At 42.3% G+C, this 17276-nt stretch overlaps 1 protein-coding gene across 7 annotated transcripts in view; it reads right to left on the minus strand.

Annotated features, from left to right (window-relative positions):
• Nucleotides 1-17276, minus strand: part of CSMD3 (CUB and Sushi multiple domains 3) — a 1041917-nt gene that overhangs the window by 71363 nt on the left and 953278 nt on the right. For 6 of the 7 annotated variants that reach the window (XM_053246219.1, XM_053246218.1, XM_053246216.1 and 3 more), the window contains 4 exons: nucleotides 15521-15694; nucleotides 11304-11486; nucleotides 5337-5513; nucleotides 1841-2020 (listed from right to left, as the gene is read on the minus strand). In XM_053246219.1, coding sequence (XP_053102194.1) covers nucleotides 1841-2020; nucleotides 5337-5513; nucleotides 11304-11486; nucleotides 15521-15694 — 714 coding nt within the window. Of the gene's footprint in view, nucleotides 1-1840; nucleotides 2021-5336; nucleotides 5514-11303; nucleotides 11487-15506; nucleotides 15695-17276 lie in introns of those variants that run through there. The other variant, XR_008306202.1, reaches the window with a different exon arrangement.

The raw sequence follows: 17276 nt of genomic DNA on the forward strand, positions 1-17276 counted from the left end.
GCAGCCAGATGAGTGCTGATGGAGCACCTTGTGCCAGTAATAAGGACCTGCTTATTTACTTTTAAAGGTGCTGCTCTCCGGCCCTCCCATCTCCGCCCTCACCAGCCCTCAAACTGCCGGACTGGTTTGTGATTGGGCCAAACCATACTGAACCAGTTTGCAGAACCATGGTTCGGTCCGCATTTGGACCTGTCCACAAACCTCGGTCCACGCACACCCCTATACAGAAGGAGCAGAAAAGTGTGCAAGTGACTGATGGATGAGGGAGGTTGAATTCATAACATTTTAATCTTTTCTGCTGGCCATGTGGCAAAAAAGGTATGTTTAATTAAAAATAGGAAAAACAAGGAAAATTGCATGGTGAAGATGCCCATTTCTTTACAATTATATGTGATGGAGATGTATGTTAACTGATCACATATCACAATATCATCAAGTTAATTCTGATTGGAGATTGAGAGACCATAGCAATTAAGATAAGTCAATGGATTAAAAGATGTAATCCTTTGATTATAGCATTAATCACAAATATTAAAAACCTCACAGTTAACCAGAACAAGCATTTTCCCCAGTTTGGAGCATTTGCAATTTGAGACTTAGAAGAAGACAGCTTTAGTATCAGAAATATGTAGTTCTCTCTATCTGTAATAGACAGCATAGAGTTCAATATATCACTAAATACCAGTTGCCAGGAGGCAGCAAGGGAGAATGGTCCTTGCCTTCATGCCCTGCTTCTGAACTTCCTAAAATCTGGTTTGCCACAATGGCAAATAGGATACTCAACAAGGTGAACCTTTGGTGTGATTCAGAAGAGCTCATTATGTTTTAAAATTATATTCACTCTTCTCAGTTATGGGATATTTTTCAGATGAAGTTAAAAATATAACCCTCACCAAACACCCATGATCTCTTTCTGCTGCTAGATCTCCCTATCAGAAACAGAGTAAAATTGTACGCATGGGCTGACATAGCAAGCAAGGGTACGTCAGCCCAGTAACATTGCATGCATGCAAGTTACATAACTGCACAAATTGCACAAATGATGTTATACAAGAGTAAGCCCATTGTATATCATCATTTGTGCAATCTGAGCAGTTATGTAACTTGTGTGCCTGTCACGTTACTGGGCTGATGTTTCCTTGCATGGTATGTCCGTCATCATAAGGCATTTGAGGAAACACAGCAACAGTTACACCAGACCTGTACAACTTGTGGTTAACAAACTGAACACGACATAGGAGACTTCCAGAATAGGATGCAGACAGATATCCTTGGAGTGGAATAAAATTCTGCAGCCCATACCTAAGGCCTCTAATATGGGAAAGGGAATATTTTCATCTCAAATTTTCCCTTTGTAAAGGAAGCATTTTTAACCTCAATTTTGTGCAGGGCTGCATTTTTACCTCATCCTTCACATCATGTGCGGAATTTGGAAGCAGACTAGAGGTTGTCCCTAGGCTATTCTAGACCACTTAGAGAGGTTGGAGGGGGGACACCTGGCTTCTGGAGGTTGGAGGGGGGACACCTGGAGGGTCTGGAACACCCCATAAATAAGTAGAAAATTTTCCAGAGAAGTTTCCATCTTACCAGAAACCATGGTCTCAGCTCTGACTCAAGTTTGGTCAAAAGTCAATCTGATTCTTACCATGCATCCATATGTGATTCATCTGTAGCTCTATAAATCTCATGTCTGCCAGCATGCTTGGCACTGCAATAGTCAGAGGACTGAAAGCACCTGGTAGGCCACTATAGATGACCAGAACACTGTACAGGCATGCTGCACCAAAACGCTAGGTTAGGGAGACTGCAATATAAATGTCTTTCAAATCCAAACTGATACCTTTACATGTAGGAAGTGTTCCACTCCACGTGCCGTTGGTGGTGCAAGTACGCAATTTGGAGCTGTTGGATTCTATTGTGTACCCAGGCTGGCACATATAGGTAACGTTTTGTCCAACAACATAATCATCACCATATCTCAGGCCATTGGCTGGGACACCTGGATCTCCACAATTGATTACTGTGAGAACAGGAGTTGAAGAACAGATGGTAAAACATCAGTGCGGTGACATTGGGTTTTTTTGGGGGGGGGAATGTGGTAAAATGAATCATTTATTGCACATACGTGATAAATGTGTCTCCATTGTTAAAAGCCAAAAAAACAAAACAAAAACACAAAAAACACAAAAAACCCAACCCACCAGCAGAAAAATAAAATTTGTTCTGTATGTTCTTTATTTTGTAGAGACTAAATGCATAAAGCCTGATAAACTGTATACTATTGTATCAATCATGTTTTTACTTATACAAGAAGAGGCAGCAGATTATAATGCATATAAGGCTGGAGTGTTGCTCCTCAATGGACATTTTGGTTCAAGTGAAAGCATTTCAGCCAAATGCTTTGAAGTTGCTGATGCAGGTACCTTCTGAGCCAGTACCCAGAAGTGCACCTCGGTAATTTTAGAGCCTGGACCTAAAGGCCTTTGGAGGACCCCCACCCCACCCACACAGTATTTTAAACACATATTTAACATGACCACACCACCTGGGACAGACTAAAAAGGATTTGGAGGCCCCCCAGGCATGTGGAGGCCCTGGATTTCGGCCCAGAGGTCTAGGGGTAAGAGTGACTCTGCCAGTACCTCTGTGTTGTGAAGTGTGAACCCCCATTTGAGAGGAGGCTGTATAATTTCTAAACTAATGAGGGCTCAACAGCAGTTATAAATAGACTGTAATAGTTTTCATCTTCCCTCTGCGATTAAAGAAACTGGGTCCCTATGACCTGACTGCAGATATGTGGATACATGAATGGAGAATCTACAAATAACATGAGTCTACTGTATTAGAAAGCCATCAGAAGTCACCAATATTTTCTTATCTAAAGAAAACTAAACCCCATAGCATTGCCCTTAGAACTTCTCACTTTCCTGGAGTGGCAAATGCATAAAAATATAGGATTTCTGTTATAAAGAATACATTTTTATCTTCATAATGTGGCATTTTTTCAATTTTTCAATGTTCAAAACCCTTGTTTTTAAGAAAGCCACATCAAATAACCCTTTAATTCAACTGAAATCAATAAGACTTAGAATAAAGCCTATTTGGGAACATAACTTTATCTGATAATAATTCATTGTCTAGAGACTGAATTCTAACTATTAATTTTTCCATAGCTGCAGCAAATGACTACTCTCGGCTCATGGTATTTTTGACCCCCACCCCTGTGTTTTAACTTTTACTGCATCTATATCTTTTTGCACCCATGTCTCCTGAGGATTCTTCCTATGGCCTAAGTTCCACATCAAGCATTAGCTAGAAACATCTGAGGATCAAGTTTAAATATTTGCATCTATGAAAACAGAGCAGCAAAAATGCAGGGGGTAATACTTTTTTGAACATCAAGGGTTGTATCCAAAGAAAGGTAGTTCTGACTGAGTGCCACTGAAAACAATGAGAAAAGTTAGTTGTGACTGAATGTGGGTCCCATTAATTTCAATTACTTACTTTGGATACACTCCCAAATTTCCAGATTTCTCATTAAATAGCATGATTTTGCCTAGAGCTGTTTATGTGAGTTTCAGAGAAGATGCAGAAAACGATTGATTTCAAAAAAAAATTAGAAACTTTAATAAGTTACAGAAATGATAAAGATTTTTTAAAGACTTCAAAGATTCAGAAAATGAATCAAGAATACAGCAATTCATAATATTTAACAGGCAAGGGCTAACATTCTGCACAACCTTGCAAGTGTGGAGAAAGAGCTCCAACCTTGCAAGGAGCCATTAAACTAACTGTTGGTGAGGCTTGGCTCTCAGCAAAGTATGGGCAGAGGAGGAGGGGAAATTTCTTCTCTCCCCTCCCCACAAAAGCTCTTTTCGCATCCAGGAATATATCGGTGAGGGCTGTGCATCCCACACTGAGTTGTGAGCCGCAATTCGTTTAGTGGCTCCTTCAAGGATGGAGATGTTGTTACACCTTTGTAAGGCTGCACAGAATGCCAGCCACTGAGAATGAAATGACAACTAAAATAAACATTAACACACCAATCCTATACATGTTTACTAGGATGTAAGTCCCACTGACAGTCTTGGAGACTATTCTGACACTCAGCCAAAACTGGGCTAAGAAAGCCAAGCCTGGTCTCGGCTGATCGTCAGAACCGCAGGGAGCCATGCGGATTCCAGTGGCAAACCCGCCTCCGGAGCCCACACGTACTCCTTTAGCCCCATTTCTTTGTCTGCCAGCCCTGGCTGCTTCCAGCCCAGGCTAGGAGACTGTGGGGCTCCCAGCCAGCATTTGGGGGGGGGACTTCCCCATAATGCACTGCACACCCGCAGGGTAAATGATGGGATTTCAGGGTAGGGGGTAGGAGACCTGGAGTTCCCGCTGCTGGGGAGAGCTGGTGCAATCCACACATCCAGCACTGACAGGGCAATTGTTTGTGGGGGAGGTAAGGTTTTGCAGCCTTCTTGGTTTTGCAGTCTACCACCCCAATTTCAGGGGGATTGGGCAAAATCCTGATTTTTGGTGAATTTTTAAAGTTTTAGTGACTTTGGGGCAGTTCGGGGGCATAGCATGGGATCTGGGCAAAAGGAGTGGGGTGGGGTGGTAGTGCCTAATGGGTGCAGGCTACCACCCCAATTTCAGGGGGATTGGGCAAAGGGCTGATTTTTGGTAAATTTCTGAAAATTTCATGTCTTTGGGGCAGATTGGGGCATATTGGGGCAGAAAGTGGGGCCTGGGGCAGAATAGTGGGGTGGGGTGGGAGTGCCTCATGGGTTCAGGCTACCACCCCAATTTCAGGGGGTTTGGACAAAGGGCTGATTTTTTGAGAATTTTTGAAGTTTTAGTGACTTTGGGGCAGTTTGGGGGCAGAAAGTGGATCTGCCCCAAAATAGTGGGGTGGGGTGGTAGTGCCTCATGGGTGGAGGCTACCACCCCCATTTCAGGGGGATTGGGCAGAGGGCCGATTTTTTGAGAATTTTTGAAGTTTGGGTGTCTTTGGGGCAGAAAGTGGATCTGCCCCAAAGGAGTGGGGTGGGCTGGTAGATAGTGCCTAATGGGTGGAGGCTACCACCCATCCCCAATTTAAGAGTGATTGGGCAGGGGGTGAATTTTGGTGAATTTATTTTTATGAGGTTTGTCTTCATAAGGTGAAGTGTGCTAAATTGATTACTTCCTCATATTATTCATAGTAAAGGAAAGTGTGAAAAAGTGAAAGTGGGGTCATGAGAGTTGTTTAATTGAAAAAAATCTCATTTGCTATGATAGAATGAGAATTCACACCTCAGGAAAAAAAAAGTGAGTAACGATTTAATTAACACACAAACACGTACTTGTGCAATTAGGCAAGGAGCCAGACCATGTTCCATTGGCTGTACACTGTCTTACAGAAGGTCCAGACAGGATGTAGCCTTCCATGCAGGAATAAATTACAGAACTAGAGAACGTTGTGCCATCTATGCGAAAAACCTTCCCATTGGCTGTTGTTCCAGGGTTACCACACTGTACAGCTAGAAAGTCAAATACAGAAAGCACAGGAATCAGGGAAAAGACAGAAGCATTACAGACATGCTATTTAAGTGACTTTTTAGATGCATCTGTTTTTTTCAGGCATTTAAATAATTTTAATTGGTTTTATATAATTGTTTTAATCATTTTATCCTCTTTTTATATTTGTTGTATTTTATCTTGTCTACAGCACCTACGGATGCACATTTCCGGCATTATAGAAATACGACAGGTGGGGGGGGACACCTACTTTAAGATCCAAATAATACTCCCATGAATGTAAGCAAGTAATTAGACTAAACACAAAATAGTTCATACTAGGGATGTGAGAATCCCCTTGAGAAATTTTTGTTGCTCTTCAAAGTCTGCAAAAGTTTCACCAGAGGAAGGACCCCAAATTTGCTTCAATGTTTACTTTAGTGGAATCTGATTAAAAACTACCAGAATGCAACCCCTGCCTGCAGAGAAATTTCACTCATCTTATTGAAATTCTTTGATTTCTCTTCTAATTCTGTATACATTTTATCTCAGGAAGAACCACACCAGTCTGCTTCAGATCAAGCTTTAGCTGGAATTTTAGCAAGTAGTTCTTATATAGAGGGCATGTACTTGAGTAGCCCTACCTAGGAATGGCTGCTCATGTGGAGTTGGGTAGCCTGGGTTTTTAATCTGGGCTAATATTGAGGTAGAAGGGCATGGATGTGCTAACCCTAACCCAGTGTCCTGGTTGTGCAGTGGGGGAATCCTCCCATGCACGCCAATCTCCTGCCCAGCAGTGGGGGAATCCCCCAATGCACTGTGCTCCTGGTCTTGCAAACCCAGGCTCAAATAACAACAGGACATGCATAATTGGAACTAACTAGGGCCACTTTATTGAATATTTACAAAACCTGCAATGAGGAATCTTAACTAAAGTGCGGGTATCCCCTATGTGGGTCAGTCTCATAGGAGGTATGCCCACAGGAGGATGAAAGACTGGGCTTTGATTTGGCTTGGTAGCCAGTCCGAACGTCTTCTCTACCATGAGCTTACCCCCATCAAGGAGATGCATGCCAGCCCACCTCAACCCAGGTCGCGGGGCACTGAGCAGCATTCGCTGGCATGCATCCGAGTGGGAGCGGATCCAGCCTGAGAGTTGTGAGATCACCAAGCCTTCCTCCATATCCCCACTCCCCATAATGGCCCTCCAGCCCAACACCAATGTAAATTAACCTACCCTGACTCCCACTCATCCGCAAAGTGACCAATTAACCCTAGGGACTGGCTTAACAAAATCAGTGAGAAGTAGGCAAAAAAGGGCCCCAACATTAGCTAATCAGTTGAGAGCCAAAAAATTACTACTTGGCCCCAATGATGACCGGAATATCCCTCACTGAGTCCAGGGGCAGGTGGGAGGGTGCCTGTCCATAGAGCAATGGAGCCAACTGCTTATGCAGCCACTCCTTGCACGTGATTGGTCCACCGGTGTCATGTGCTGGGGGACTAAAATGGCAGCCCACATGCCTGTCTCCTGGGAAGGGCCCACAACTCCGCCACCCACTTATCCCATATCCCTGCTAATGCAGTGAAAGGAGTGGGGAGTGGCATTCCTCCTCTGGCTCCCGGCTCTGCTGCTTGCTGCCATGCCGATTGTGTATCGAGTGAGTAGCAGAGTTTAGGAAGGCAGGGAGATATTGTGCGGTGAGTCAGGCAGGAGAATGACCTCATAATCTGTGTATGAATGCTGGAGGAAAACCACCAAGGAGTATGTATATAAAATGCTGGGGAAAGCAAATATTTTGATTTTTCTTAGTTTAATTGTTGCATTCAGTTTTGCCATAGATTACATTCTCTGATATTTCATTGCTCTGGAGAAAAATGATCTCAAATGCTAATTATTCAGCACTGTTGCCTCTGGCCACAACAAAAGGCTATGAAATATTACTGTATGCTATACTTAAAGAAACCTAGTGCCAAATCTTGCTCACATGTAAATGAACTCCTTTTAATGAGTTCATTCACATGATTCAGTCTTGGTAAAACTCCTCAGATAGTAGCCCTTAGGATAATAACAGAATGCAAGTATCTCTTTTTCTTTTCTCCCTGCTTTTGGGCTTACAATAATCTTATTTTATGAGATCACAGCCACTTTGAAAGGTTGGTTCCAAGTTCAGTGCTTAGCATGACATTTATTTCAAAACAAAACAGAGCTCTTCTTTCATTTGTTTTCTTTATTGCAACTCAATATTTTCAGGTCATTTGAGACTATTGCTTTTTCTTTCTTCTAATGTTCAAATTGGATTACAGCTTGGGTGTAAACTGTTTCCTCGAGAACCGGGTTTCTTATTTACTTCTATGTCCCTATAACAGCTTTCTCTGCTTATGGAACCTCCACAGTATGAGGTCAGCTAACACCCAGCAAAATGTAGTTTGACCCCCAAAGGGGTCCATGGAACAACAGCCTGCAGCCCAAGTATTCATAGAGCCGGGTGGGGAATCCTTCTCCAATGCATCACGAGATTTCTGGAGGCCGGGCTTTGTTCCCCCGACCTCCAGATGGTTGTGCCATTTGCTGCAACAGTGATTGTATGAGCCATGCAGCTCAAAGATCTCCGCAATCTTCTGGGGGGGGGGAAGGTAGGAGTGAACCTGCCTCCCCCTCCCAGCCCTCTCTGCCTCGGGTTTCAGGGTCATGTGGATGGTTTTAATAGCTTCTGGGACACAATGTGTGCAACATGGTTCTGGAGGTAGGAACATAAGAAAAGCCCTGCTGGCTCAGGCCCAAGATCCATCTAGTCCAGCATCCTGTTTCACACAGTGGCTCACCAGATGCCTCTGGGAGCCCATAGGCAAGAGGTATGTGCATGCCCTCTTTCTTGCTGTTGCTCCCCTGCAACTGGTTTAGAGAGGCATCGTGCCTCTGAGGCTGGAGGTGGCCCACAGCCACCAGACTAGTAGCCATTGATAGACCTGTCCTCCATGCATTTGTCTAAGCCCCTTTTTAAAGCCATCCGAGCTGGTGGCCATCACCAGATCCCATGGCAAAAAATTCCATAGATTAATTATGCACTCTATGAAAAAGTACTTCCTAACTTTTCCAACCTTCAGTTTCATGGGGTGATCACTGGTTCTATTGTTGAGTGTGTGAGAGAAACATTTATCTCTGTCCACCCTTTCCATTCCATGAATAATTGTATACACCACGATCATGTCTGCCCTTAGTCGCCTCTTTTCCAAGGTAAAGAGCCCCAGATGCTGTAGCCTAGCATCATAAGGAACGTGCTCCAGGCCAGCGATCATCTTGGTTGCCCTCTTCTGCACCTACTCTAGTTCTACAACATCTTTCTTAAGATACAGTGAGCATGTGGACCATACGGTGAAGCATTTCATACATACCTGCTCTCCAGATGCTGCAGTCCTAAGTTTGGATGGGCCCTTATGACTGCTATTTAACTTTAAAAAATCAGACACATACATGTGCAAGCCAAACTATGTGTTTAATGCAACAGGTAGCTTTTTGGCCCATAGGCGTATCTATGGGGGGGGCGGGGGGGCACATGCCCTGGGCGCCACTTGGCAGGGGGTGCCAAAAAGTGCCCCCACCGATTTGCCGGAAAATTTTATTTATTTATTTTTTCTTGATTTTTTTTTTTTTTTTGCAGAGCAGTCCCCCTCCTCCGGTCCCAGCGCGCCCCCCCATTGGCATTGCTCACCCAGCACTGGGTGCCACGGCATCTTCATAGTCCAAGTCTCTGACTCTCACTCCCTGGTGCGCCCCGCCGCCCCGCCACCAGTCGCGCATATGTCGAGAGGAGGACACGCACCAGAGCAAACTTCCTGAACAACTCCCTCTTCTGAACAACTTCCTGAACGCCCGAACCAGTTCCCCTTTTTGCTCATTCAAGTCCTTCCTCCCCTATAATCTAACCACGTTTTAACTGAAAAGGTTCAGGGAGGGGGAGATGGGGGGATGTGGAACCTTGGGTTCTACATCCCCCCATCTCTCCCTTCCTGGACTTTTTCACTATGTAATGCAAGCTAATTTAATTATATGTCATCATCAGAATGGATTAGCTGTTTCAGCCCATCAGGAAAGTCTAAACCTCCACCGATTTAATTAACCAGACTGAAAATCAGATGAACAGAGAATGTTTTAATGAAAGGTGGTATATAAATTTAACAATAAGTAAAACTATCACTAGGAGCAATTAGCGATTACTTAAACATTGGTGTTGCCAAGCAATTTGTAAATAAAACTTGAAGCTCTTTGAAAATAAGCTGGAATTAATTGTAGGTTGGGCAGGGGATGAAAGTATATACTTCTAAACATTTATTGTTAAATTTATATACCACCTTTCATTAAAAACAACCCCAAAGTGGTTTGGTTTTAGTCATGGATTTTAATTTTAATTGCTCTTTTTGTCAATGTGATGAAGATTAGTTAAATCTGAGTGGTCTTAGGCAACCAATGTTGCATCTGAAATGCCATTTCATTTTTTATTGTCATAAATACTCTCCAACCAATTTAAATAGCAAAGGTGTATATTATCGCTTTATTCAATTGCAGGGAATCTCAAAAAAGCAGGATTTGCAACTAAGGCAGGTGCATATCTTCTCTAAAATGGCCCTTTTATAGTTTTTCTAACTTTGAAATTGTAACATAAAACAAAGCATAAATGCATAAATGCTTCCCCCTCCATTTGAAACCTTTTCTGGTGTAAATAGCACGCGGTTTTGGAAAAGGGGAGTCTTTCTTTAACAGCGGGAGAATAAGGAGTCTTTAGCACTATCACCCTAGTCTCTCGAATTACTTTGGAGTCCTTGGTTCTCGTTTTGTTAAAATACAGTCACTCACAAGAGAAAGTCAGGAACAGAACCAGGGCGTGAGGGAGGGGCATCATAATCATAATAATCATCATTGCATCATAATTCTGATGTTTGAGATACAAGCCAACTTCACAGGGTTGTTGTGAGGAAAAACCTAAGTATGTAGTGCATTTTGAAATTTTTGGTAATTTTGGTAATTTTTAAAATAAAAGTTTTCTGAAACATGTGTGTCAGTCAGATGTATGTTGGGGGGGCGGCGGCGGGGGGGGGCGCAATTTCAGTGCTTGGCCCGGGCGCCGTTTTCCCTAGTTACGCCTCTGTTTTGGCCATCAGACACAGCCTGAGCTGTTTGTGGCAAGTTTTAAATTTTTGCCTTTGCTTCATTAATGCAAATTAGCATGCAAAATTAAATTACACAACATTAAATATGTAAATTAGTAGCATCTTCTGATTTAGAATAAATATCCAGTAAGGCACAGTTCTGCACAAGTTAGTCATGTGTTTTATAAAACACTATACACAAAGAGGTAAATTCAGCCAAGGGCAGCACTGAAATAGTATGGTGAAAGAGAAGTATGAAATCTTCTTCTCCACCATGCAGATAGTCTCAGTGAAAACTGGACCATTTGTATGTGTGTCCAATTGTACAAGATTCTCCCCCACATTTTTCTTGGAGGTTGAGAAATTGTGGAAATCAGGCCACCATTTGATCCAGTACTTAGAGGGAACACATTGGATTCTATCTGTGTGGTGGAAGAGAAGGGCTCATAATATTCATTGCTACCCCTGGCTAAACCATGGCTAATCTTGCAATACCAGAAGAGAAGACTATAGACCTGAGTTTTACAGTCAGCTAATCCATAGCAGATGGACTTCTCTAAAACAACATGGATAGCTCTTTGGCTTGCAAGGACTGTTGTAGTGATTGCTTTTAATAATATGATACCGGATTAATATGATACTGGATCCCAGCCATCAAAGTTTACCTTTACATTCTGGTTGCCTTCCTGTCCAGCTTCCATTTCCCAGACATGTTCTTTCCTCTGATCCATGAAGTATGTAACCAAGCTCACAGGAGAATTGCACAACACTTTTAGTTCTAAAATTGCTTTCTTCTCTAGAACCGTGACCTGGGATCCCCGGATCCCCACAGGATCCTGCAGCATCACCTAGAATTTATGATATAAAGATCATTTCAGGGATTAAAAAAATATGATGGATTACATTGCTGTATTTTAAGTTAATTAATGTGGTAACTGAAATGGATCCAAAGTGTGAGTATTAAGCATCCATAAATAGTGTAACACTAGAAGACAATTCTTTAATCAATGCAAAAATTAACATGTTCCATGAAAAAAATATACAGAAACTATACATATTCAAAATTTCTTGGAGTAATTTTGAATTACAGGGCTTATTAAACATGAAATGTTCCATAGGCTATTATAGAAATTTCAAATGTATCAGAATGTTTTAAAGCAAGTGTTTAAACAGAACATTTAAACATCTGCTTGCTGTATTCCTGTAGCTTATAGCAATTAAATAAAAAAAACCAACCAAAAATTGGTCTAGTCTACTGACAAAGAATAAATTCTAACTTCATTTGACAGTTGGGCTGGGATAGATCTGAGTGGCACAGTTCTAGTACTCTGCAGGATAGGTGGTACTCAAATAAATATGTTGATTTGTAATAAATCAATATGTATCATCCAGAGTACAACATAGTATAATAAAGAATCAGAAGCAATTACTATACTGTACTGGAACTCACCGCACTGTGTCAAGCAAGTAACCTGTTGTGAATACTACACAAGAAGATCAAGAAATCCCAGAATCATTTGCGTGATTGACCTAAAAAGAAATTTTTCCTAATCTCCTATTAGAACCTGTGCAAGAACAAAGATCCCACCCACAGTAATGTAAAATGAGAATAAATTTATTTAATTTTTAAGCAAATGTCTATACCTGCTAATTGGGGAAGAGAAAATGGTGGCTCTTTTATAGTTAGCAGATTGAGAGCAGCTGTCCATATTCAACTGACAGCTACAAAAATAAAAGTAATGGCTGGCATTTTGCTTAATGCTGCATGCACATGCCATGCAGCCCAAAAATGTATGCTTATAACAGATTTGTTCCCGTTTCAGCAGTGTGGGCACTCGTGCTTAGGGTTGCCCATGTGATCTCCCCTTTCCCTGGAAGCACTCTGTGCAACATGCAAATATGTCCCTAAGGGCTGTGCAACCCTCAGTGACATATTCATATGCTGGACAGAGCACTTCTGCTGGAAGGGGAGATTGGCAAAAATTGTGCCTCCATGTTTAAGCTCCCATACTGCTGAAGCAGGAAGATATCTGCTGCACAAACGGTTGTGCACATGCAAGCTTAGTCAGGACATGCAACCTTAGTCAGGATATCCGCTAACAACAAGAAGAACATACTTGCCAATACTGACTATCTCTCAATAGTCCAATATATAACAAAGCGGTCATAAATCAGTCTGGGTGAGAAGGGTTATTGTGTGCCATGAAGTCTATGAAGTGGTAATCAGTCATTTTACAGTACAAAAACAGTTACAGCAGATTTTTCTGCTAGACATTTTTTAATGAAAAGGTTTATGTCTGTCTTTTTACAACTATGCTGTAGATCAAAGTGGGCTACTGGACTATTTCACAAGAAAGGCATTTGATTGATGCTTTTCAATGGCACCAAATCTATTGTTTTATATAGAATAAAATATAGCACAATAAAAGTGATGACCCCAGGCAGGGTAGCTTCAAATTAGTCCACAAAACATTTCAGCCAAAAACTGAATTGAAATTCAGAAATCTTGCTCACACAAAATATAAATTACGTTTACTACAAGTATGAACCCACAGGAAAATGTTGCACTATATCCTTGGTGTATGTGTGTTACCTGAGCGTGAGCATGGTGAGAAAACAAAAGTTAGCAACAAAGACATAAGCCCCTTCTCTCTTGGGACTTCCTTCTTGTGCAAATTTTATTTTTCTGGGGTTTGGGGCTTTCTGGAGGTATTTTGGAGTGGGGTGGGAGGGGGGCATGATGCTCAGTCCCAGCTCTTGTTTCATCCAGCCTGAAAGCTTCAAGAGCTAATCTTAAGAAGCTGGGCTCTTCAGTTTTTTGTCACTGCTACAGGCTGGGCTAAGGCATGTTCCTTCTGCTAAGTCCTACTGTGGTTAGCAGTACCTCCAGAGTGCTCCCAAAAAGCAGAGAAGTTGAGGAATTCTCTCAAAACTTGCCCACCAGCACCTAAGGGGGCAGTGCTTCATAACACCAAGAGATTAACTGTGTCAAACTCCTTCCCTTTCAGAAACAGAACAGGGTTACTTCACTGGTGAGGGAGACAATGGACTGGGTCTCACGATCCGTGAGACCAGGTTTGTGGCAGTGAGTGGGAAGGGAGCCTTGGGTGGCTGGACAGGCCGCCCACACGATTGCCGGCTCTGTGATGCAGCCGGTGGGGGCTGGGGGGAGCAGGGGCCGATTGGCCCCAGCAAGCTCCAGCATGCCCTGCGCAAGCGTGCAGGACATGCTGGCAAGACCCCCGGAGCCGGGAGGCGGCTTTTCGCCTCCCCTCCAGGGGTCTCCTCATGAGTAGGCACGGCGCGGCTACTCACAATTTTCAAAACCAGGTTTCCTGAGCGCTCGCTCTGAAAACCTGGTTTTGGGCCAGGGGTTCTTGAGCAGGTTACCCGCTTTAGAACCACCAGGCATGCAGCCAAGCCTGGTAGTTCTTACAATCTGCAAAAATCAGGCTAGGCTCTCCTAGCCCGATATTTGCAGATTGTGGGAATAGCCCCAAAGAGTTTTGGCTTTTTCTTCTGTGGAGGCTATTGGGCAGCTTTCCCACTTGCATCTTACCAATTCTCCCTGGCTCAGGCATTGAAAATCAAGCCTGCCTGAACTTTCATAGTTCTACTCTTCATTTGCATAGTCCATCCTGGGTGTGGGCACACAACAGTATTACATAATGTTGGGAAGTCAAATGGATGCTGTTTTTTAACCCTCATCTTGAGTCATGAAATTTCACTGTAGGACTTCTTACTCTCAAGTAGTCACACTGGCTGCCACCAACAACTTTTCCAGACCACGGAACCTATAATAATTGAATATTTTGCTTCAGGGGAGTGCTGTGGTGACCCCCACTGTGGTCACACAAGATGCCCTGTGCGCCTGCACAACTCACAGAAAACATGAATTTTCCTAGCTAAAAAAAATTAACATTTCAGACCCTACACTAATGAGAATCCAAACTTCAACATCACAGTTCTCAGCATTTCAGGTGAAAGGGCACACTGTGACAGACCTAAAGGCAATCATCACAGATCTGGTAGCTTGTCAATTGCATTCTAGAAACCAGCCTTCCATGGTAATCACATCTCCCCCGCCTCCCAACAGGGGGGAGTGGTTACCTTTGTGAACGTGGTTGCATATCTCAGGTTATGTCAGGCTTGTTGTTTCTCATAGTGCCTATAAAGGTCAACTCCTTGCAAAGGAGAGCCTCTGCCAGCTCTGCACTAGAAACTACCATATGGAGAGAGTCCTTGCACTTTTGGGTGATTTTCCTCCCTTCTGATACAACATGGGGCTGGGACAGAAAGTACCCCAACAGAGGAAAAAGCCAATGCATTTGGGGGTGGTTTTCCTCCCAATACTTTGCTAAACACATTTAAAAAGCCAGGCGTAGGAATTTACCCTATAGCTCAGGATGAGGTTAAACAAGTAGAAAGCAGAATACCTGTGACTTTATCAACAGTGAACACATGACACATATTACATACATGTGCTGTATATAGGCAATGGTATCTGTCAGTCATTCTGCATATTAAAGAAAACTAAATCAAGACAAGGAAATAATGATTCATAAATAGCCCGTATGGAATTGCACACCTTCCTGTGCAATATGAAAATAGCATAGAATATAAATATTCATCACTAAATAATCAGGTGTCCTATAATCAAGTGTCCTGGACATTTGCCCTTCATGCTAAGCATTATTCAAAACCTTGTACTTTCCCATTTGGCTTTCTTTGTAGTATAACTTAGCTTTGGCTGCAGCTATAACTTTGCAACAATAGTTTGGCTTTTATTTTCAGTACCTGGAAGGCAAACAAATTCCAGCCAAAACTAATATGAGGTTAGAATTGGTTTCAAAAGCACATTCACATACTTCAAAAGTGGTACCTGAGCAATGAGGCATAGATCCACTCCAACGTCCATTTAACTGACATGTCCGAGATGGCTGGCCTATTAGCAATCGCCTTCCTGTGCAGGTGTAACGGACAGTAGATCCAAATGTATATTTCTCTCCAGACAGGATTGCATTTGGGGGAATGCCAGGATGACCACAGTCAATCACTACGATGCATAAATATTGGAGATAAAAATTACATTATAATCACCAATCTAATTGTTCAGGTTTGCCATTACCATATTATACATGTCCATTAGACGACCTTATTGACATTGTACTCCTCTTCTCAAGTCTATCAGATAATGGGTCTGTTTGTATAACAAGCTGTTTGTATGACCAGCTCTCCTTAGAGGAGAGCTGGTCTTGTGGTAGCAAGCATGACTTGTCCCCATAGCTAAGCAGGGTCTGCCCTGGTTGCATATGAATGGGAGACTTGATGTGTGAGCACTGCAAGATATTCCCCTCAGGGGATGAAGCCGCTCTGGGAAGAGCATAAGGTTTCAAGTTCCCTCCCTGGCATCTCCAAGACAGGGCTGAGAGAGATTCCTGCCTGTAACCTTGGAGAAGCCGCTGCCAGTCTGTGAAGACAATACTGAGCTAGATAGACCAATGGTCTGACTCAGTATATGGCAGTTTCCTATGTTTCCTATGTTCCTAAGCTATGGTTGGTTATATTATATGTATGTAACCATGCATATGTCTCTATCCATTAGCATATGACTACATTTTGTTGTCTAAAGTGGGGATACATGGGGAGGAGGGAAAAAACCTGACTCCTCCCTCTCTGCCTTTGGACAGTTAAAAAAACAAAAAAAAAGACCTAGAGTTCTGAAGTAGAAGAGAGTAATGAGCAATAGCCAGAATATTCAACATCTCACCTGAAGCTAGCTGCTGTACCTGACCATTCTCTCTCTGCCCTTGGAACAGTGACAGACCAAGGGAGAAGTCAGGAATGCACAGTCAGGCAATGGACCTCCAACTGCCAGTAAGCGAAGGAGTGTGATGGTGGGAAGAATCAAAATGGCCTTATGAGAAATGGTTTTGGGGGGTTGGGAGATATGCTAACCCAGAGCAATGCCATGTGTCAGAAGGGGTGGAAGTAGTCCTAGTATAATTGCATTGCAATATTTTATCTAAGCGATCTCTGGAGATCTTTCTGGGCTGAAATGTAGCGTAGAAATCTCATGCACAAAGAATAAATAAATGTCAAAGAGCATAATGAAAGTATGTTAAGCCTTCTTTTCTTTATTATTAAGATACTTTCTGAAGCAGCTTTAGAAAAACTTCCTAGACTACTGAGAAGCCGGAGATTCTAGAACGATTTGAATTATGGAGGAATAATCAGAATTAGTTTTTTAAACTATAGTTAAGTAATTATTAATAGACATAATAGTTTGTTTTATATTTTAAGTCCATTGTATTTTTCTAATGGGCACTATACATTATCACAGAGTTAACATATCCCCTTCTCTCTCTTCCAAATGCAATTTTTAAAAACAAAACAAAACTGGGAAATGCTGTTAAGGTTAATTTAAGACAACATTAACTACTCACAGCCAGGTGCATCAATTAGATTATTATTGGTTAGGTGTGCTGCTAAGGGTTAGAAAGCTGATAATACTGTAGTTTTATATCTTTAAATAACGTTGCATTGACTATCTATGTTGTTTTAATCACTATCAGTCCTACAATGTGAACAAAAATAGATTCTGGTATTATATGAACAAAGATACAGTAAATGGTAAT

This window comes from Hemicordylus capensis, chromosome 4 (assembly GCF_027244095.1).
Source record: "Hemicordylus capensis ecotype Gifberg chromosome 4, rHemCap1.1.pri, whole genome shotgun sequence".
Classification (NCBI taxonomy): Eukaryota; Metazoa; Chordata; class Lepidosauria; order Squamata; family Cordylidae; genus Hemicordylus; species Hemicordylus capensis.